Genomic DNA, 24,414 nt, shown 5'->3' on the forward strand with positions numbered 1-24,414 from the left:
TACTTGCTTAACTGTCCAATGCTTGCCTTCCTACTCAGTGGGATCAAGAGGGAAATATTTCTCCACTCAGTGACTCAGGACATTAGGATTCTTCTGTCCTCATCTATTTTCTGGCTAAGAATAAGTTCTGTGGTACCACTTATATAAGCAATTGGCAAGCCTTTTCTGTTAAGAGATAGTAAATGTTTTAAGCTTTTTTTTTAGGCCATACATCTCTGTCACAACTACTCAGCTTTATGGTTATAACCTGAAAGCAGCCATAGATAGTATGTAAATGATTGGGTGGGGTGTGTTCCAGTAAAAGTTTATTTATGGGCACCGAGATTTGAATTTTATTTAATAAGTATCATAGAACATTATTTTTTTTTAATTCCTATTTAAAATTGTAAAAAGCCTTCTCTGTTCTTGGCCTTGGGAGGACAGGTAGATGGTGGGCTGAACTCAGCCAGTGGCTGCAATTTGCTGATCTCTGACCGAGGGGAAGGGAGCCTGTAAAAGGTCATCCTTCTCTCTGCAGCTACCTTTAGTAAAAGCAAGATTCCCTTAGGCTGTGCCCCTAGTCTCTTAAATATCCATACATGACCCCCTTCTCCCATATAGAACACACCTAGCCCTTTCCCAAGAGACAGAGCACACAATCTCATCCAGTCACTACACCAGGTACAAAGTCAAGGCTTTCTGAGTGATGTCCAGTCCTTTCTGTTAGAGCTGGCTGTGGCTTCTTACAGACTCAAAAGCAGTCCCTACCCTTAATGTGAATGGGTGGAGCAGAGAGAGGATAATTGCATAGAATGCCATCCCATAAAGGGAAGAGTCGGAATGCATAGAGAGGATGAAAAGCAGGAAGGTATCCACTATGACAACTCTGCCTCAGATCTGTAGAGAGTTAGTTATTTCATTAGACAGATTCCTTGTCCCTGTTGCCTGGACCCCCTCTCTGGTCATGTCCTAACTGGGCCCTGGGCAGTATGTGCCCCTTGGGGAAGGCAGACCTTTCACATAGTGTTTCACAATGGTATAAATTTGAGGGCATTAGATTTATATTTACAGTTTTTTAAAATTTTTTTGATCTTTGCTTTTTTTTGACAGTACACTTCCATTAACATAAGGGAAGCACTTGATTTGTTTGCATCTAACCTTGTCCATATTAGTAACAACTTGCTATGTTCTTAACTTGTCCTAATTATCAGGCTGGCTTTATGTTTTGTTTTTCTTCTCCCTTTATACCTTTTTTAAAGATTTTAAAAATTCTTTTAATTTTTTAAATTTTCATGATTTTTTAATGATTTTTATTTTTTTCCATTATAGCTGGATTACAGTGTTCAGTCAATTTTCTGCTGTACAGCAAATTGACCCAGTCACACATACACATATATATTCTTTTTTCTCACTTTATCATGCTCCATCATAAGTGACTAGATATAGTTCCCAGGGCTATACAGCATGATCTCATTGCTTATCCATTCCAAAGGCAATAGTTTGCATCTATTAACCCCAAATTCCCAGTGCATCCCACCCCTTCCCCCTCCTCTTGGCAACCACAAGTCTGTTCTCCAAGTCCATGATTTTCTTTTCTGTGGAAAGGTTAATTTGTGCTATATATTACTTTCCAGGTGTAAGTGATATCATGTGGTATTTGTCTTTCTCTTTCTGACTTGCTTCACTTAATATGAGAGTCTCTAGTTCCATCCATGTTGCTGCAAATGGCATTAGTTTGTTCTTTTTTATGGCTTAGTAGTATTCCATTGTGTATATATAGCACATCTTCTTAATTCATTCATCTGTTGATGGACATTTGGGTTGTTTCCACGTCTTAGCTATTGTGAATAGTGCTGCAATGAATATGCGGGTGAATGTGTCTTTTTTAAGGAAAGTTTTGTCTGGATATATGCCCAAGAGTGGGATTGCTGGGTCATATGGTAGTTCTATGTATAGATTTCTAAGGTACCTTCATACTGATGTCCATAGTGGTTGCACCAATTTACATTCCCACCAACTGTGCAGGAGGGTTCCCTTTCCTCCACACCCCCTCCAGCATTTGTTATTTTGTGGACTTATTAATGATGGCCATTCTGACTGGTATGAGGTGGTATCTCATAGTAGTTTTGATTTGCATTTCTCTAATAATTAGGAATGTTGAGCATTTTTTCATGTGCTTATTGGCCATCTATATATCTTCTTTGGAGAAATGTCTGTTCAGGTCTTTTGCCCATTTTTCAATTGGGTTGTTGGCTTTTTTGCTGTTGAGTTGTATAACAACGGTTGTTTGTATATTTTAGAGTTTAAGCCCTTGTCAGTTGCATCATTTGAAACTATTTTCTCCCATTCTGTACGTTGTCTTTCTGGGTTTTTTTTTATGGTTTCCTTTGTTGTGCAAAAGCTTGTCAGTTTGATTAGGTTCCATTAGTTTATTTTTGCTTTATTTCTGTTGCCTTGGGATCCTTTTATATGTTTATCGCTCCACTTATGACAGCTACCTTGAGGTCATCTGAACAAATGCTTGGAGGACATGGAGCATCTTCTGAGTTATCATTATTGCATGGCTTAGTTCCTGTATATCACTGATAGATCTTAATTTGTAAACTTTTGTTGCTCAGAGCATTATGTATCTTTTTTTTTTTTTTTCTTTTTTGGCTGTACCCACGACATAGTGGTAGTTTCTGGGCTGGGGACTGAACCTGAGCTGCAGCTGTGACCTATACCACAACTGTGGAAACCCTAGGTCCTTAACCCACTGTGCCACAGCAGGAACTCAGACATTATATATTCTTAATTCTTTTTGGGGGAGGGATTCTTGAAATAGTTAGCTTTACTTCAATCATAAGATAGATCCCCGATGTCCTCTTCAGCTGGTTAATGACAACCACTGAACTTCCTGAACATCTTATGCCAGAGATCAGACACTTGACTTGGGCTTATATTCCATCGATGAAGACTAGCTCCACAGTGCCACCCAGATGTAAGAAGGGTGGGTGGTGGAGGGAATGGAGCAAATGTATTCTTGTTTGTGCCACTACTTCTATGGGTCAATGTTATATTTTGGAGGGGGTATATGACTGTTCTGTTGTAAAGCTTGTAGAGAACTTAGCTCTTATTCTGAAAGTAATGGTAAGCATTTGGAAGATTTATATCAATAATGCCAAAAGTAGAAATTGAAAATAAAATATGTCTGGAGCACAGCACAGTATATAGAAGCCTGAGGACACTGAGGTATATGACCCCTACAGTTTCATCACTGTTTTGAAGCTTTTGCACGATCATCATTAATCATGAACACTACCTTAGGTACTATTATTCCAAAAAGAACGGTGCTTCTATTTTTCATAATAATGAAGCATCTTATATATTATAAGAATCTAAAACAGCAATATTTAAAGAAGAGTCCTATCAAATTCTATCAGATTTAATTATATTTGTTTATATAAAAGCTAACTATATCCATTTCATTGCAAAACTAAAAATACTTTCTTTTTCCTGTATATTCTGTTTCCCAAGTATTAAAATAGACTTTAAAATATAAATATTGATATCTTTCAATTGTCAAGGAAAGCATACAATGCACAAATATTTGAATGAGACAGGAATAGAACATTGGCAAGTTTCTACAATGCAGAACAATGAAAATACATTTAATTTAAAAAAGCTTATGCAAAATGAAAAAATTAAATTGAAACAGAAATGAACCCAATTTATAGTATAACAAAACCTATGAATTTCTTGTTTTTACCCTGCTTCTAATTGTCTTTGCACGTATTTCTTGTTTATTTTCATGTATCATTTTGTTTGTTTTGCATTGAAAAAAAATAGATACTTAAAGGTAGCACGTTTGAAGTTCTCATGGAAATCATTATTCTTCTTAGATAACCATTCTCCTAGTTGATTGTAAATGTGTTCAAATAAACATATCTGAAGATGGCTAATTATAACAGTTTCCAAAATGGAAGCCCTCCCTTTGTCCAGAGGTTGTGCTAAGTGCATTTCTTCTATACACTTTCATTCAATCCTCATGTCAACCATTATTATTGTCCTTATTTTACAGGCAGGGACATTGAAGTACAGAGGTTACATTGATAGGAACCATTAGAGCTGAACTTGGAAACTAAGTATATCTGATGTTAACTCTTATGCCACATTAATACACCAACTTGAGTCAAAAATAACTTTTCACAAAACTACCAAGTTAACCAGCAGTTAATAGGCTCTCTAGTCCCCATTTATATAACACAGCAGAGGCAATCCTGGAATTGCAGCATATTAACCATGTTTTGTGATCAAATCTGTGTAATAAGAAAAAAAATTACTTACTTTTAGGGAAAGAACTGCCTTTATTTGTAAAATATTATGGTAGAACATTTAATTCTGAAAATATAGGCTTTTAGGCATGGTGCAGAAGTAAAAACAAAGTGACTTTATGAAAGTTAATTGCTCTTCTTAATATGATAGGAAAAAATTAAAATGAGTTTCCATAGTGTCAGGTGTTAAGGATTCCTAGAATAGTAAGAAGGGACAGGTTCTAGGGAAGGCACAATACACAACTTAGAATTGAAGTTTGGCAACATACCTAAACCTGGCAGACAGTATGCTAAGTGAAATGGGTTAGCACCAGAAAGAAAAAAATACCAGAACTCTCTGGTGGCATAGTAGGTTAAGGATCTGGTGTTGTTACTGCTATGACATGAGTTGGACCCCTAACCCAGGAATTTCCACATGCTGTGGGCATGGCCAAAAAAAAAAAAAAAAAGAATAAGATACCTGGGAATTAAGATACCTAAGGAGACAAAAGACCTGTACTTTGAAACTATAAGCTGCTGCTGAAAGAAATTGAAGATGACACAAACACATGGAAAGATATAACATGTTCTTGGACAGAAGAATCAATACTGTCAAAATGATCACATTGCCCATGGCAATCTACAGATTCACTTCAGTCCTTATCAAAATAACAATAGCATTTTTCATAGAACTAGAACAAAAAAATTTTAAATTTGTACGGAAACCAAAAAGACCCTAAATAGCCAAAGCAATCCTGAGAAAAAAAAATTGAGCTGAAGGAATCAGGCCCCCTAACTTCAGATTATACTACAAAGCTGCAGTCATCAAAATAGTATGGTACTGGCACAAAACCAGAAATATACTTCAGTGGAATAGGATAGAAATCCCAGAAATAAACCCACACACCTATGGTCAACTAATCTATGCCAAAAGGGGCAAGAATATATGACAGAGAAAAGACAGTCTCTTCAATAAATGGTGCTGGAAAAACTGGACAGCCACATGTACAAGAATAAAATTAGAACATTCTCTAACACCATACAAAAAATAAACTTAAAATGGATTAAAGACATAAATGTGAGACCAGATACTGTAAAACTCCTAGAGGAAAACATAGGTAGAATGCTCTTTGATATAATTTATAGCAATATGTTTTTGGATCCATCTCCTAGAGTAATGGAGATAAAAATAAAAATAAACAAATGGGATGTAGCACTGGGAACTATGTCTAGTCACTTATGATGGAGCATGACAATGTGAGAAAAAGAATGTATACATGTATGTGTAACTGGCTCACCATGCTATACAGTAGGAAAAAAAAAAATCTATCAGGAAATTAAAAAAAATTAAAAAATAAAATAAAAAATTAAAAAAATCCCAAAAAACCCAACTGGGACCTAATTAAATTTAAAAGCTTTTGCACAGCAAGTGAAACTCTAAATAAAACAAAAATACAACCTATAGACCGGAAGAAAATATTTTCAAATTATGCTACCGAAAAGGAATTAATTTCCAAAACACACAAACAGCTCATACAGCTTTATATCAAAAAAACCAACCCAATTAAAAAATGGCCACAAGATCTAAACAGACATTTCTCCAAAGAAGACCAAGAGATGGCCAAAAAAGCACATGAAAAGATGATTAACACCACTAATTATTAAAGAAATGTAAATCAAAACTATGAATATCATCTCAAACTGATCCGAAAAACCACCGTCGAAAAGTCTACAAACAATAAATGCTAGAGAGAGCAGTGAGAAAAGAGGGCCCTCCTACACTGTTGGTTGGACTGTAAATTGGTACATCCACTATGGAGAACAATATGGAGATTACTTAAAAAAATAAAAATATAATTACAATATGATCTGTCAAACCACTCTGGGCATACATTCAAAGAAAACTAATTTAGCTGTTACTGACATCATATTACATTGGTACTTTACCACTGAACCTGAATGAGAGATCAAACTTTCATACTCTTGGCACAAGACACAAGCCAATACATGGTGATAAAGTTCCTGCCTGAAGCATTTGCTTGTAGTTATTATGAACACTGGTGAAGTAATTATAGGTGACTATAAAAAATATAGGAAATAACATAACAATTAATCCAAAGGTGAAAGGATTTGTTATATGGATAAATATAATCATCATTGCTATCATTGGGGAAAAAGCTTGGTAGAATATTTTAAGTAAGCACCAAAAAACAAACAAACAAACAAACAAACAAACAAAAAAAACACCCAAACAATAACCACATAAAAAAATAAACTGGAAGGGATATTTACAGATAAGATTTTTCAATATTTTATAATGATATATTTGGATATTTGGGTTACCTAACTCAAGGAACAAATATTTTTCTAGACATGGTACAAAATTATGCATAAGAGACTCATTCAAAATTCAAGATAGAACAATGGATTTTAATTTAAAGAATATGCAAAGTTCATTGAGTTTCACATTTCACAGTGCAACTAACCTTAACAATCTATGACTTAACAAGCTTTGATGTAATATCAAAGATGAATATTCCCAATTGCCCTAAAAGTCTACTAAATATCCCTATTATTTCCAAGCACATATCTATGTGAACATTGAATTTCTTCAGATACCTCAAATAGAACAATTATTGGACAAGCTGAATGCAGAAGTATATATCAGAATCCAGTATCTTCATTAAGCCAGATATTTGCAAAAAAAGGGAAACTGACAATCTTCATGATGCTCATCATTTACATTTGCTTGATTTGGTGGGTCTGTCTAGTTTTGTTTTTTTTTTTTGTCTTTTTGCCATTTCTTGGGCCGCTCCCGCGGCATATGGAAGTTCCCAGGCTAGGGGCTGAATTGGAGCTGTAGCTGCCAGCCTATGCCAGAGCCACAGCAACATGGGATCCGAGCCACGTCTGCGACCTACACCACAGCTCACGGCAATGCCAGATCGTTAACCCACTGAGCAAGGCCAGGAATCGAACCCGCAACCTCATGGTTCCTAGTCGGATTCATTAACCACTGTGCCACGATGGGAACTCCCTGTCTAATTTTCATAAAAACTATTACACATGGAAGGGATAAACAGTAAGGTCCTACTGTACAGCCCAGGAACTATATTCAATATCCTATGATAAACTATTTTATATATAGATATATACACACACACACATCACTTTGCTAAAAAGCATAAATTAACACACTATAAATCAACTATACATCAATAGAAAGAAAGAAAGAAAAGAAAGAAAGAAAAAAGAAAAAAAATTGAAGAAATTAGCATAGTAGAATCATAAGATAATTTTATATAGCATGCCTTTGAGCATATACTCTTCTCGGCTCTGAGAGAAGAGCAGTGAAAGAGGCCCACAGAGTCCATGTCTGCAAAAAGCTCAGGTCATACTGAAGGGAGTCATCCAAGAAACTATGAGAAAATAAATAAATACATTCAAACAATGGCATCTCTCCTAAACAGTAAAAAACAAATAATGGAAATAAGTCATGACTAGGAGACATAGGAGGGAGGTCACTTTATTTTGGGTGGTCTGAGAAGGCCTATCTGATGAGGCCATCACAAAGGTGAGGTCTAAAAGCTGAGAAGCAGTGGATCAGTTAAAGAAGAGCACGAGGAAGGGGAAGGGGTTTCTGGAAAAAGGCATAGAAGGTGCAACTTTCTGGAGATGGTAGCAAATTGAGCAAAGAAGGCCCATGTCACTGAACTCTTAACAAAGAAAAGAGTCTAATTTTATCTTTGTAATTATGTGAAAGAAAGATTACTTTTCTGACTTACAGAGAATAAGACTGAGGAATGCGAAAATTTTAAATCTTATACAGCCAATAATTTGCATAATTAGCCTTTTAAAAATATATCATGAACCAATCCAATAGAGTACCTCTCAGGAGAAATAGTAGTGGTTAGTGAGAGGTACAGAGTAAATGCCAGAGAAGTTTCCTAGTCTCCCACTTGCCCTAACTCTAAATACAATGCGTTAGCCTTTTCTATGTCAACAGCTGTGTTGGATATTGTAATGGTGATAATATCACTGCATAGTGGCTGAAGAACTGATATTGCAAAATGGAGGCCAAATACCCTAATGGTATTGGAAGTAAATAAAACAGGTCTTTTAGAGAAGAAAGACTAGGGAAATACAAGGTGAAGAATTGGCTTGCAGGTAGCTGAGATCACACAATTTTAATTTTCATTTTATACTCCTTCTTACAAGAGTTAAATTGGTCTTTTATAAAATAAAGAGAAGTTTATCAAATTGCTAAATTTGCAGATGATAATAGAAATCATCAAATGATTATATCATTTTCAAGGAATTTACTAGTGACTTCTCTTAATTTATTTAGGTATCAGTTAACAGATCACAGTATTTAACACAGAAGGTAGAGAGCAAAGAATCTCAGTCTTAAATCTTAGGAAATACAACTAACTGTCAGTCAATCAAAAATGGAGATAGACTGCAAACAAAAATTAGGAATAAATGGTAAGAGGTTCCCATTATGGCTTAGTGGAAATATATCTGACTAGCTTCCATGAGGACATGAGTTTGATCCCTGGCCTTGCTCAGTGGGTTAAAGATCCAGCATGTCTGTGGGTCAAGGCATGGCTCAAGACCTGGTAATGCTGTGGCTGTGGTGTAGGCCAGTAACTACAGCTCAGATTTGACCCCTAGCCTGAGAACCCTCATATGCCATGGGTGCGGCCCTAAAAAGAGCAAAAAAGGAATAAACTGTAAAATAGAAGGATTTACTGTGTTTATTTATTTTAAAATTGCTAACACACATCAAGTGTGAATAATGTAAGATACTAAATTTTCATTTCATTCAAAACAAAACAAGCAAACAAAAAAGCACCCTGTCCACCACTGTATCCTAGGTGCCACAACTATGTTTTAAATTTATTAGCTAAAGGCGGAATAAACTATCTTTTTACTTTATGAAGTATTTCCTTAATTTCTTCCTACCTGTGAAGGAAGCAGATTTGATGATATTCAAATATGTACAGTTCTTATAGCATTCTGCTTTTATTTTTCCTAAAGCACTCTTCGCATTTGTATATTTGTTTAAAAATTTCTTCAATATCTTCTCTACTACACTATAAACTCCTTAAGAATAGTCACTGTATGACTGCTAATTCACCTTAGACCATAGCGAATAGTAGAATTTCAATATTTTAAAGGTTTTTTGTAGAATATATCAATATGTTTCTTCTGTTGACACACATGCTTTCATGCTCTTCTGACCTCTTGCCCCCATACACACCCAGGTAGATTTCTATATCCAGAAGCAGATTGAAAGGAATGTCATTAATAATAATGAAAAATTAAGTACAATGACAACTTTTTGAGAGTAATGTTGTAGAAGAAACATTTTAACACCCTAAACAATACACCACATGCATGATTGTCAGCATGCTTATATTTGAAATGCTCTAATAAATAATTTTTCTGATCATCTTTAACTGATTATTTGTTAGTATATATAGTGAAAATTAAACAGCACAAAGCAGAAATCCATTATAAATAAATGGTCCAATTAATTGAGATATAGCTTAAAAATGCTCTAGTCTGTAAAGAAAGTAAAGTAAAATGTGAAAGTGTGAAAAGAAAACAAAATGAAGGAAATATATTCTAGTCATGATTAAATGTTTTCAAATGAATATGCTACTTTTTGTGTGATTATTTGAACAAGTATTTGAAAAATCATTAGCAGTATTTTACCTGCAACTGTCAATATGAATTTTTTTCACTGCCTTGGATGGGATGAAAGATCTCCAGTTATTGATTTCTATAATTTCTATGCAGCCAGTAAAATTCTCAACTGGTCCAGAAATCTGAAAGGAAGAAAGAGAGGAAGAGAGAAAGGGAGGGGGGAAATTTACATTATTTTCTTCAAAGTATTGTTCTTGCTGCAAACTGGGCAGGAATAAATTCAGATTTATTCAATATATTGGTAGAAAGTAATGTAACTCCTTTCACAAATATCATTCTAAAAATTAGTAGGAAAGATCAAAACTTTAGTCAAAAGTTATTTGTAATATGTGTATTACCATGGTAAGAATTACAAAAAGTCACTTATATATGAATAAGGTTTTCATTATTTATTGAAACATAAGAGAAAAGCTGATACACTTATCCTTTCCATCAATAGATTATACTCTTTGACTTTTTGTGACTCTTCCTTGTACTGTTGCTTTCAGATATTAGTTACCTTATTCCATCTATAGCTATGAAACATCCAGAAAAATCTCTCTTTCCAGGGGCAAAGGAAACACATAATAAGCTACAAATATTTGTTGCATCCTGAAGCCCTGATGCATTCTGTATGCCTTTTGTGTTCAGTTGAGTGGTCTATTCTTTTTAGGAATAACTTGGGCAAAAAATGATATCCAGAAAGATTTCCAAAGGGCCAAGAGCAAAAAAGAGAAAATGACATTGGAGAGCATTAATTTTGACGAACAAATATAACCTCTAAAAGATAAACAGGTATGACTTATTGTATTCACCATGAACATGCAGTGCTACATCAGTAATTATGTCTATATAATTTTACATCTGTGTGAAAAAGAGAAATTAGAAAAGTGAAAAGGGACACAGCTCAGAATTCAATAGTTAGAAATGAGCATTTATTTCAGGGTCTGTCTTCTGTTTCTCAATATTGTTAAAAATTTCAAGCTAATATGGAGTAAATCATGACCAGGGCAATCACTGAATTTAGACACTGAAAAATAAGTTTCCCTCTTAGATTTTTGAATTAATAACATACACTGTTCACATTCTCAAGACTTGATTTCTCATTGAGTGTAATATCAGTAAGGGAGAAAGAAAGAAAGAGAGTGAGAAAAAGAAAGAGAAAGAAAAGAAAGAAGGGAAGAGGAAGAAAGTGAGCTTTTGTCTTCAAAAATTTTTGGGGTGAATATATTTTATTTCATCTTTTAACTTAAGAGTCTTAGTTTAAAAATATTTAAGCATTTTCCTCTTTCTGCTTTAGCCTGATAGTCATATAGGCTCAAACCCATCATTAAAACAAAAAAAGAATCAATATTTTCTCACTTTCCTTCTCCGCATTGTGTGATTTTGATTTTTTTTTTTTTTTTAACATCTTCATGTTTAGATCTGTATGCTGGCTTCTTTGACTGCTTTCCAGTTGTGGCTTCATCCATCCTAATTCTTCTTACTTTTTTTTTTTTTTTTAAATTTAGAGAAGCCCTTTCAGTATTTCTTTTAGAATGGGTTTACTATTACTGTACTCTTTTAGCTTTTGTTTGTTGGAGAAATTCTTTATTTCCCCTTCTATTTTAAATGATATTCTTTCTGGATAGAGTATTCTAGGTTGCAAATCTTTTCCTTTCAGCACTTTAAATACATCTTGCCACTCCCTTCTGGCCTGTAGTATTTCTGTTGAGAGATCAGCTGATAGCCTTATGGGGTTCCCTTATAATTAACACTTTGCTTTTCTCTTGCTGCTTTTAGAATCCTCTCTTTAACTTTTGCCATTTTTATTATAATATATCTTGGTGTGGGCCCGTTTGGGTTCAACTTGTTTGGGGTCCTCTGTGCTTCCTCTGTCTTGATATCAGTATCCTTTAGATTTGGAAAGTTTTCAGCCATAATTTCTTCAAATATATTTTCAATCCCCTTTTCTTTTTCTTCTCCTTCTGGAATTCCTATTATGTATAGATTGGCCTGCTGTATATTATCCCATAGGTCTCTTTTATTGCTTTCATGTTTTTTCATTTGGTTTTCTGTCTGCTGTCCTGACTGGGTGATTTCCATTATTCTATCTTCCACATCACTAATTCATTCCTCTGCATTATTCATTCTGCTCATTATTGCCTTTAGCTCAGTTTGCATCTCTGCAAATGAATTTTCTAGTTTTTCTAGGCTCCTCCTTATATTTTCTAGTTTCTTTCTAAAGGAATCTGCATTACTGTTCATATCCTCTCTTAATTCCTTCAGTATTTTCTCTATCTCCCTATTGAAATCATTGTCTGTCAGACTGCAGAGGTCTGTTTCATCGTTGACTGCTTTAGGTGAATTCTCTTGTTGCTTTAACTTGGAATGGTTTCTGTGCTTCTTCATCTTGCCTGTGTTTCTCTTTTTCTGTGAGTTTAGGGAAGCCAAACTGTAATCATGTAAGACTACTTCTATGTAAAAGTACTCCTTTGTATTTTTTGGGGGGGGGTTACTATTTATTTTTGGTGTGGGAGTTTGAATATTTGCTATCTATCTCTTTGGTGTGAGCAGGCTGTTATCTCCAGGATATTCAGTGTGTTTTCACGGAGAAGGAGGCAATGGGTAGGGCCAGCAGTCGGTGCCTAGTCGTTGGACTCTTAACAGCAGCAAGGACCTGCAGGAAGGTGGCACAGGCTACTCCTAGTTTCAGGGCCCTGGGAAGTGGTAACGAGCTCTAGGCACATCTACATACAAGGTGACCAGAGCATTTGGCAGGAGCAGCAGCAGGGTGCATGAGTTCCCAGGGGAGTGAGAGCAACAACAGCTTGTGTTGGATTGCAATGCTGTGCCCTGAGGTGACTGGAACTGCAGGTGGTGCCTGTTCAGGGACACCTAATGGTAGCGGGCCACGACCACCTCTGGAGTCAGTGATAACTGTGGTGGTTTGCCCCCACCACCTGTAGACCTTGTATGAAGCAACCCGTCTCACTTAGCCCACATAGGAGGTGCTGCACAGCTGCTCCTAGTTGCAGGATCCCAGGAAGTGACAGAGATCAGGCATGCCAGTATTGCCCTGAGTGTTTGGCAGTGGCAGCAACAGAGTGGATGTGTTCCCAGGGGTGCGAGAGCACCAGCAGGTTGTGTTCGGTCACAATGCCCTCCTCGGCGGTGCCCTTGAGGTGAATGGGGCTGCAAGTGCTGTCTGTTCATGGACCCCTACTGGTGGTGAGCTACTCCCCCACCTCTGGAGCCAGAGATAACTGCAGTGATTTGCCCCTGCCTCCTGTAGACCATGCAAGAAGCACCTCATCCTGCTTAGCCCCCACAGGAGGTGCTGCACAAGCTGCTCCTAGTTGCAGGCTTGTGGGAAGAGACAGTGATCAAGCATCTGGGCACTGCCCAGAGTGTTTCACAGTGGCAGCAGCAGGGCGGGTGTGCTCCCAGGGGAGCGAGAGCAACAACAGGTGGTGTTCCATCACAATGTCCTTCTCTGTGGTGCCCTCTGAGGTGGTTGAGGCTGCCAGTTATTTTTGTTCAGGTATCCCCAGTGGCAGTGGGCTGTTCCCACCTCTGGAGTCAGAGATAACTGTGGCAGTTTGCTCCCACCACCTGCAGACCATGCAAGAAGCACCCTGTCCCACTTAGCCCATACAGGAGGTGCTGCACGAGTGGCTCCTAGTTGTAGGGTCTTGGCAAGGGACAATGACCAAGTGTCCGGGCACCGCCCAGAGTATTTGGCAGTGGCAGCTGCTGGGCAGGTGTGTTCCCAGGGGAGTGAGAGCAACAGTGTGTGGTGCTTGGTTGCAGTGCCCTCTTTTTTTCTTTTTTGCCACCCCCTGAGGTGACTGGGGTCGCAGGTGGATCCCACTCACAGGCCCCCAGTGGTGGCAAGCCATGCTTCCCTCTAGCCTCTGAAACGACCGCCGTGGTCTGTCCCTGCCACCTGTAGATTATGCAAGAGGCCCCAAGTTGCACTTAGCCCCCTGATGCCGCTAGCCCACACAAGAGGTGCCTAGCCACCGGTAGCCTGCAAAAGTGCTCAATCTCTCCTAAAGGAGCAAGAGGCTCCTCACTGCTGGTAGCCTGTGCCAGAGCCATCCCGCCCTCTGAGAGCCCTCAGGCATATGCATGCTCAGGTGCAGGGAGTTTTCTATGACAGTCCACCCCACCTCCTCCCGCCTTCCCCAACAATGGTGCCTTGCCTCTCCTGCGGGTCTGGACCTTCTCCTGGGTTCCCTCTGCTGTGGCGTTCCCCTCCTCAGCCGGTGGCATACCACTCCCCCACCAATAAGGCACTGCTTAGCCCCTCAGGCTGTCCCCACGTAGCCAGCCCCAGTGCTCTCCCTGGGACTGACCTCCGGAGCCTGAGTCTCAGCACCCAGCCCCTGCCCAAGCATCTCCGGATGTTCCGGCCAGTGGTTCAGATGATCTGTGCGGCTCTCACTCTGCTTTGCTGTTCTCAGTCCAGCTGCTGCACTTTTCTCCATGACTTTGAGTGAGGTCCCTCCACCTCAGCTGATCTGTCCGTCAGTTAGGTGGCTTCTCAGGATGTGAGTTCCCTTTCTCCTTCACAGCTCCCTCTCAGGAATGCTAGTCCTGTCCTGATTCATTTCTCTCTTTTTTTTTTTTTGTTCTACCCAGTTATGTCAAGAGTTTCTTGCCCTTGTTGGAGGTTTAAGTTCTTCTGCCAGCATCCAGTTGATGTTCTGTGTGAGTCGTTTTACATGTAGATGTGTTTTTTTGATGTGTTTGTGGGAGAAGGTGAGCGCAACCTCCTACTCCTCCGCCATCTTGCTCCGCCCCTCCTCCCTCTGATGTAGGCACATGTACTATAAATCCTCTCAACTGCAATGTTCTGTCAAGGGCCCAAAATGACTGAATTAGAAAACAAAACAATATTTCACACAGTAAATTCACAAAGAAGTCACTTGACTGCAAGGAAAACAGAAACATTTGGTTCTTACATGCTGGAGAAGGGAAAGTGTAGATTTGCAATTGTTAGCTTAAAGTTTTTATGGGCTTCATTAGTGGTTTTGTTTTCCAAATTTCATTTTTTTAATCTTGATCACAGTTATACATGAAACTCACTTTTAACATTTAAAAGAAATCTTGCATACACTACTCCTGAAACATCATAGACATGTGAATTAGTAGAGTTGACAATTAAAAACAAAAAATGAAATGATCTTGGATATATGCTTTTGATTGTAACAATTGCAAATGTTAGCCTTGATTTCCTTAGTTAAGCATAAGGAGAAAGATTGAATGTTGCTTCTGTTCTTGTATTACTAAGAGATAATTTTACCTTAATATGTTTTATATAGGGGGTTTTTGCACCAGATTTTCCTTTGGATTTTCCTTTCCAAGTTTCAATTGGTAAAATATTAGTTGAATCTTGGATTAAATTCAATCCTTATATGAAAGGAAAATACTTGAAGATTTGTGTATGTGTATGTGTGTGTGAACAGGCTGTATATATATGTAGAACATTCCTGTTAAACTGCCATGTGATCTTCCCTCTGCTGCTACACTGTGATGTTTTCTTTGTTTTCTTACCATTGTGTCTCAATCCCATTCTGGCATTCTTCAGTTCCCTTTGTAGTTCCAAGTTTCCTTTTGATAACATTTCCTTGCAACTTGAACAACTTGCTTTAACATTTCTTGTAATGTAGGTCTGATGAAGGCATATTCATTCAGGTTTTTTAAAATTAAAATGTCATTAATTTACACTATGTTTATATTTTTATTGGATCCAGAGTTCCAATATGTTGAAGGGTCTTTTAAAAATTATTTTTATTTCAGCACTTGAAAATTTGTTCTGTTGTCTTCTGGTTGCTACTGTTTCTGATAAGAAGTCAGTGATAATTGTCTTTTCATTAGGTTTTATTGAGATTAATTGGATGTATGAGTTGATATGTTTCATCAAATCCAGGTAATATTGGTCATTATTTCTCCAAACATCTTTTTCTCTCCCTCTTTCTTTCCACCTTTTGGAACTCCAATTACATGTATTTTGACCCCTTACAAGTCATTGAGCTTCTGTTCATTTTTTTCTATCATTTTGGTCTCTTTCTTTCAATGTAGTTAGTTTCTGTTTCTTTGTATTTGGGTTCAGTGATCTTTCCTTCTGAGGCATGTAATCTCTTGTTTAACCAGTTAGGCTCAGATATTATATTTTTATTTTTACGACTTCTACATGTTTCTTTCATAGAGTTCATATTATATATATTCTTTTTTTTTTGTCATAGGAACTTTATTTTTATTTTTTTATATATATTCTTGTATTTAAAATAGTTTCCATTTTTCTTCTCTTCAATTTCATGTTTTATTTCTGTTTTTAGATAAATTTATAATAACTATTTTGAAGTCCTTATATGCTAATTATGTAATCTTTATGATTTATTGATCTATTATCCTTTGATTCATTTTCATTCTGCTTGCAGTCCATAGTTTCTTGCTTCCTTTCCATAGCCAACATAGCCAATATTTTTTTATTAGATAGTAAACTTTGTATTATTACTTTGTTGTGTGTTTTTCTATATATTTTTCTTAATTTTATGATTGTTTGTGGCAGTAAGGGTAGTGTAGTATCAGTTCCTCACTTATCACCTGAAAACCTATATGCCCTTTTTTAAATAAAAAAATTCAACACAGCTTATGTCGTAGAACAAAAATTTTATCTCAACCAAACTCTTAACTGCTATTCCTGATTCCCAGCTCAATTTTCATATTCTTTTATCAATTTATTCTAGTACTAGTTTCCAATTTTCTAAGCAATATGTTTATTTTTTGTGTATTATCCAGTTTTTCACATTTTTGTAGACTTCTTTGTATGTAAGATTACATCTGTATCATATATAACAATTTTGATTATATAAATATTCAACATTAAATTAACCATAATTTTAGATTTGACTTTAATGTTTACATTATTTCCATGTAATTATCTGTAGTTGAGCTATACAGTGAAATATGGCAACATTTTCTTTCTTATGCAACCATTTTTTTTTTAAGATGCAATCTCATTATTGCGTTTTTTTTTTTTTTTGGCCACACCCACAGCATGTGGAACCATGCCACAGCAGGAACCCAAGCCACAGCAATAACAATTCCAGATCCTTAACCCACTGAGTCACCAGGGAATTCTATATTGCCTCCTTTTTGTTGGCTTACTGTTTATTTTTTTATTATCTTCAAACTCTCTGCCAAAAATATAAATTCCTCCCCAGTAATTCGAATACAATGACAACTTATTAATTTAATTTTTCTCTTTTAATTTGAATTTTAACAATATCACTATCATATTTGAAATTTACTTTATAGCTATGCGGTGATGAACCCACTCATCTTGATTCTAAATGTTTTTACTCCTTTATTGGCATATCCATTGATAATATAATCAAAGTATCAGCTTTAAACTAACAGTAACAACTGAAAGCTAATAAAGCAACATAGGGCTAATGTATTTGAGCCCTATATCTGCTAATGGCTTTTTTAAAAAAATTAGAAAATATGTAATATGGATAATATTATGATGAAAGAATAAATGACTTTGATAAAATACATGTGGGGAATGAAGGGGAAAAGAGGGAAATAAAGAAGTAGAAAAATTAATGCTATGAAGAGTTGTGCAATTACTCACATGTATTTCTTAGTTTCTCTAAAATCATTCCAAGGCTAGGGATCTTGGAAAGTAATGTCAAGAAAAAGATAGGAATTGGTAGGAAGTGCCTATTTTAGGTACCTAAAAGTAAACTGAGGTATTAACAGGTAGTGTTTCAGATGTTAAGCTGTTATGTCACATAAACACAAATTGGGTGGCAACTGTGCACTGTGCATAATGTCAACTCATATGAGTCTATCAATATCCTACAGGTGGAACTTTAGCAGCATGATGACAAAATAGCTACATAAAAATAGGAACAGTTTACCCTGTAACTTTCAGTAATACCTCCACCAATTGTGTATATTGATATATTCACTGAATTATCTATGCCTTGTAAGAATTTTGGGATTCATGCAGTCATAGTCTATATGTAGAAGGAATATAGAAAGGTGGTTACATCTTTCTACAGATGAGAGTAAAATGTATACACGGAGTCAACAAATATTTTTAAACCACATACTAACTATGCACAAGTATAGCTTAGGGTTGCTGTGGATATGTATGCAAATTTTTCACTGACAATAAAACTTAGCTAGTGGAGAGGAGTAGAGCCTGAACTTCAACTAGTATTTTTTTTCTCTAAGCTATTGGCTGAGAAAGGTCTACTTTTAAAAATCTGTTCAACCAGAGAGTTTACTTTATCTAATTCAAAGTCACTCAATAGTCTAGCATCTGTGGGGCTAGGCACTATTAAAATATAATGTCAGTTAGAAAATTAGATAAAGTTCAGTAAAAAATGTGAAGACTATGATAGACTAGATAGGTTTCAATTTCAGATATTGACAGATATCGGGTTGGAGACCAAACCTCTTATAAAAACAACAAAATAGAGGAGAATTTAAATAGAAATCTGCAGACAATAGAGAACTACCCAGGAAGAAAGGACTTGAAGAGCCAAGGTCTCAGAGAGAAGAGAAGCACAAATGTGGATATTGACATTCAGTGTTCTCTTTTCTATTGAATTAGTTGTGAATTTACAAGTGGTAGAGACTTGAAGAAGCTGAACTTGAACTTCTATAAATCTTTTGGGGTTAAGGGTGAAATATTGAAATTTGGAAGCAAACTATCATTCTTAGAACATTGAATACCTAAGGCTATGTTTCTAACTTCTTCAAGCCAGCAGAGTTTTAGCACTGCCTAGAATTTATCTCATAGACATCTGCATCAGTATCATTGTGGACTGCTCTTTCCTTAATGCGGAAACTGGAAAAGAATGTCCCTGTATAATGGAACTAGAAAAATACGAGCACAACTTCAACAGTTTTTCTGCAGGTTATTCTTTCTTTTAGCAAGGCCAGAAATGCTCTGTATGTTGAGGAATTTCCAAATCTTTATTACAACAGCCTTACTGATATGTAATTCACATATCATAAAATTTACCCATTTAAAGAGTAAAATGTCATGGATTTAGTTTATTAGTAGACTTGTTCAACCATTACTACAGGAAATTTTAGAATAGAATTATCACCAAAAAGAAATACTTATTCATTTGCAATCACTTTCCATTTTTTCTCTGCTATAGACAATCACTAATTTACTTTTTAGCTCTGTAGATTTACCTATTATGAGCACTTCATTAAAATAGAAACATCTACCATGTGGTCTTTTGTGACTAGCTTCTTTGATTTAGTGTAATGCTTGTAAGGTTCCTCCATGTTGTGGTATGCACTGGTACTTTATCTCTTTCTTACTGAATAACAGTTCATTGTAGGAATATACCATATTTTATTTATTCTTTCATTAGTTGATGGATGTTTGGGTTTCCATTTTTTGTCTCTGAAGAGTATTCATGTGCTTTTGTGTAGACATAGGATTTAATTTCTCTTGGATATATGATAAATCCAATGAAATTTATGTGTGTTTGAGTGACTTATTTGTTTCCTACTACAGCTGCTTCACTATAATTCTTGGGGAGAGAGCTAGTAGCCAGGAGCTAATTTGCAATGCTCAGAATTAATGCATCAAAATTACTTCTATTTGGAAACAACCTAAATGTCCATCTAAGGGATCTCCTCAAGGAAACTGCTATCCTACCACTTGCTGTGAAAGGGAAATAGGAATATCTCCATTTACAACTCTGAATGTGTAATGAATGCCATAGTATTCACCCAGATCTATCTTTAGGAGTGAAGAATTTCTCCCTTCCTTCCACTAGTAGGGATACTGGTGGCAGATAGGCTTCACCTCTCAGCTTTACTTGACAATTACCTAAGTTTCAGAGTATAAGCTCATGCAAGTTTTCTCTTCTCTCCTAGGATAATTTTTATCCAATTACTGGTCAACAAGGACTATAATGGCCTGGATTCTTCACCCTAAGTTTAACAACTCTGACTGGTTAGCTTTGGCAGAAACCTGTATTGACTACATTGCATTCCATCTTCTCCCCCTGCCAAGTCTACTTCCTTCCTTTCACTTTCCTTCTATAGATGGTAGTTCCATTAGCACTCTCAAAACAACCTGCATGTTAATCTCTGGGTCTGCTTTTTTAGAGATCACAACTTGCAATAAAGTGATAACCAGGATACCTTGCTAAGTTAGAAAGGCAAAGTGAAGAAAAGTATACACAGTATGTTATTATTTAGTAATGGAGGGATATGCATTTGTATGTGCTTGATTGTATTTAACAACAAATGAGTAAATCATTAAGTATGTTCACTTTTAAGTGGAGGGAGGAAATACGGTACCGGTAATAGAAACTAAATTTCTTAAATGCATATCTTTAGACATAAATTTGAATTTGAAACCATGTAGATATATTACATAATCATAAAAATAACACATGATTTAAAAAATCAATTCTTAAAACTCAGAAGTAGAATAAAAAAAATGATCCTGTGTTTCTAGTTGATGGCATAAAAACACATAACTATTCTACGAGCATTAAAACACAGTAACTTGAGCAAATGTCCCTAGCGGAATCTTAAGGACAGAGAGAATTATCAAAAAACATTAAAATTTTTTTCAGGAATTTTATGTTAGTGGTGGCAATGCACAGTTATTCTGAGATGGTGTGTTACCTGTATGATAAATCAAATGTGTATTATGATAATGTCATTCAGAACAGAATTTTTGGAAGGAAATGAACTAAAAACCATCTAGTTCTCAATTTGGATTGCAAGAGTTAGTAGTAGCTCATGAAAGTTGTTTCATAACAAAAAAATATTTCCTAGATTTGATTACTGAAAAGGCTAGGGAAAAATGACAATGCAGTAGCAAAGAATGGCTCCAGATTCCATTTGGGATCTCCACGTGCTATTTAACACATGAAAAAAAAAAAAAAAGATTCCTTGAAGAAATGCTTAATTCTTCATTTACTAAAATATAATAAACCATGGGAACACTACAGTACCAAGGATCTAATTTTTTAACATGATTTAGCACAAAAATAAAGTAGCAGAGGAAGATTCCATATAGGAAATGATATTTGAGAAGCATATTAATCAATTACAATACCTGGATCTTATCTTGTTTGACTTATTTAGTATGTTTGATTTAAACAAACTATTCCTAAAGATTATAAGAAAAAAATTTCAAAGTTAACAATGTATGATAGTAAGAAATTATTAATAGTTTTAAAAATATGATAATGCAAGTATGGTTATGCATTTTTGAAGCCTTATTAACTAATAGAAATAGGTACAGAAATATTTACATATCAGACATAAAATGTTCTGAGGGCTGAGATATGCTTCCAAAACATTTTGAAGTGACAGGGTAAATTAAGTTTTTAATTCACTTTTTTTCTTATTTTTTTGTTTTGTTTTGTTTTTAATTGAAATACAGTTGCTCTACAATTATATTAGCTTCAGGCATAGAGCATAGTTATTCAATATTTGCATACATTATGCTCCATTTAAAGTTATTACAAAATAATAGTTATATTTCCCTCTGTTGTGCAATATATTCTTGTTGCTTATTTATATTATACATAGTAGTTTTGTGTCTTTTAATCCCTACCCCTATTTTAACTTTCCTACCTCCCCTTTCCCCACTGGTAACCACTAGTTTGTTCTCTATATCTCTGAGCCTGTTTCTGTTTTGTTATATCTTCATTTGTTTTATTTTTTAGATTCCTATTTTAAGGGATAACAGAGTATTTGTCTTTCTCTGTCTGACTTATTTCACTGAGCATAATACCCTCTAGGACTATCCACATTATTGCAAATGGCAAAATTTTATTATTTTTTATGGCTGTAATATTCCATTATATATATGTACCACATCTTATTTATCCTTTCATCTGTTGATAGACACTTAAGGTTGATTCCATATCTTGGCTCTTGTAAATAATGCTGTTATGACCATTGGGGTGCATGCATCCAAATTAGTATTTTTATTTTCTTCAGATATATAACCAGGAATGGAATTGCTGAATCATACGGTAATTTTATTTTTAGTTTTTTAACCAGCACTGTATTGTTTTCTATAATGGCTGCACCGATTTACATTCCCACCAATAGTGTAGAAGGGTTCCCTTTTTTCCACATTTTTGCCAGTTCTGGCAGTTGTTAGGTGATAACTCATTATTGTTTTGATTTGAATTTCTCTGATAATTAGCAACATTGAATATTTTTTCATGTGCCTGGTGGCCATCTGTATATTTTCTTTGGAAAAATGTCTATCCAAGTCTTCTGCCCATTTTTTAATTGGGTTTTGTTTTTTCAATATCAAGTTGTATGAGCTGTTAATGTATCTTGAATATTAACCACTTATCAGTCATAGAATTTGCAAATATTTTCTCCCATTCATAGATTGTCTTTTCATTTTGTAAATTAGTTCTTTGCTGTAGAGAAACTTTTAATTAGGTACCGTTTATTTTTGCTTTTATTTCTTTTGCATGAGGAGACAGATGCATAAAATATTGCTATGATTTATTAACATTGTATTCTTTTAACTAAGTGCTTTTATCAGGAATTTCAGTTTTCTTATGATTCATTACATGATCATTATATTCTAAGACGAAGGCAGAATATTGTGATATATTCTGTGCTTTGTTTGCTTTTGATCTTATAACCAGTAAAAAAAAAAATACATTAAAATTAGAAGAAAAATTCTGTTACACATCAGCATTGCTATAGGCTGAATGTGGCAGGGGCTTTGGAGTTTATTAGGTAATGAGGGTAAAGGGGCCATATAAAAGAGGCCCTAGATCAATTCCTGACACTTCTACCAAGTGAAGACACAGCTGGAAAATGGCCATCAATGCACCTGAAAGTGGGTTCTCACCAGATACTAAATGTGCTGGTGCCTAAATGTGTTGGAGCTTCCCAGTCTCCAGAACTATGAGAAATAAATGTTTGTTGGTTAAGCCACCCAATCTATGGTATTATGTTATAGCAGCCTGAATGGACCAAGATAAACACCTTATTACTGGAGTATATGTTCATCAGTGTTGGTAAAAGAATGATTACATTCTGGTATTATGATGTATAGATGTGTGATATTACTTTCAACTAAGTAGAAGTCATAAGGAAGAAATATTATTATCTTTTGATGTATATCCTATTATTGCTTGTATAATTATATAGAGATAAGTAGAAGAAATAACCTGAGTAAATGCTTATTTAAACTTGACCTATGAACTGTATTGTTTAGATAGGAGAGTTTAGATAGGAGAATTTAGATGATCAGAGTCTAACTTATTGACTAATCTTCATGGTTGTTAGAATGGCAATCACTGATAAGACTGCCAATCTGTTAAAGAATAAACAGAGCAAATCTCCTAATTCATTCTGTAAAGCTCAGAAATTTTTACTTTTTCGCTACATTTTCATAGGACCATAACTTTGGCACCATGTCAAGTACTGAAATTTAATTAGGTTATATCAATTCCTATATGCTTTTACCATGAAAATATTATTTATTGAAATTAATCTTATGAAAGTTAAATAATAATTTAAGATGTGAAAAATAGGATATTATTTGCATTTAATCTGAACAATTAGGAAAATGACAACTGAAATGGAAATTTAGTCTATAATAGTATTCAACATCAGATGAAAGTGAATGTTTCTACAAAATAAGTAATTCGAATCTTAGAATGAAGTAAATCTATTCCTTAAATTCAATATTCTTTTCTGATTTTTTAACAAAATAAAGAATATTATTTGTTTTAAAAATCTGTAAGAAATTTTAAAGTGAAAAGTAGAAAAACTTTTCAAAAAACACCAAACTAAATTTGCAATTAACCGATGCCCCATTCGATATTTGAAAGTTTCCAGAAATAACAAAGCGCTTATGTACTATTTAAGTGCGTGTAGGAAAAGGTATATCTTGGCTTTGCCTTGAACTGCAAAAGTTAAATGTATAGTTTTCTACGATTTTCAATGGTTACTTGAAGAAGTCAGTAATAAAAATGGAAGTTTAAGTCAAATGCTGTACCTTCTCAGTTTTTTGTTAGCCACAGCTCAGTGAATACAAAATGTATTTGGAAATAAGGGAGATTCTACTATGTTGATATTTTCTAGTGTCCTTGTGACTTTAAGCTCAGAACGGAACTTGTCAGAAAAGAAGCCATTCTGACAATTTTGCAGAATTGTCTCCATATGGAGCCCAGTAATGACAATGGTCTTTGTCCTACATAATATTCTTCAGGTCATGGTATTACTTCAGATCCCCATCTACAATATTGGAACACAGACTGAACATATTTTAGAGAAAGAGTATTTTATCAAAGATTTTAGAGTCTGAAAAAAACAGAAAAGCTGTAAAAATAGTAGTAACATTACAGCAAGCTCTTGCTTAAGAGAAATTTACTGCACTAAACTCCAAACTTTAAAAATGAAATAATTCACAAACATT

The 24,414-nt window shown here is 35.3% G+C and overlaps 1 protein-coding gene across 1 annotated transcript in view; it reads right to left on the bottom strand.

Moving 5' to 3' along the window:
- Window positions 1–24,414, bottom strand: part of EYS (eyes shut homolog (Drosophila)) — a 1,343,277-nt gene that overhangs the window by 447,832 nt on the left and 871,031 nt on the right. Inside the window, 1 exon segment of the mRNA XM_021084496.1 lies at window positions 9,993–10,105. Within this exon segment, the coding sequence (XP_020940155.1) occupies window positions 9,993–10,105 (113 nt within the window).

The sequence above is a fragment of the Sus scrofa genome, chromosome 1 (assembly GCF_000003025.6).
Source record: "Sus scrofa isolate TJ Tabasco breed Duroc chromosome 1, Sscrofa11.1, whole genome shotgun sequence".
NCBI lineage: Eukaryota > Metazoa > Chordata > Mammalia > Artiodactyla > Suidae > Sus > Sus scrofa.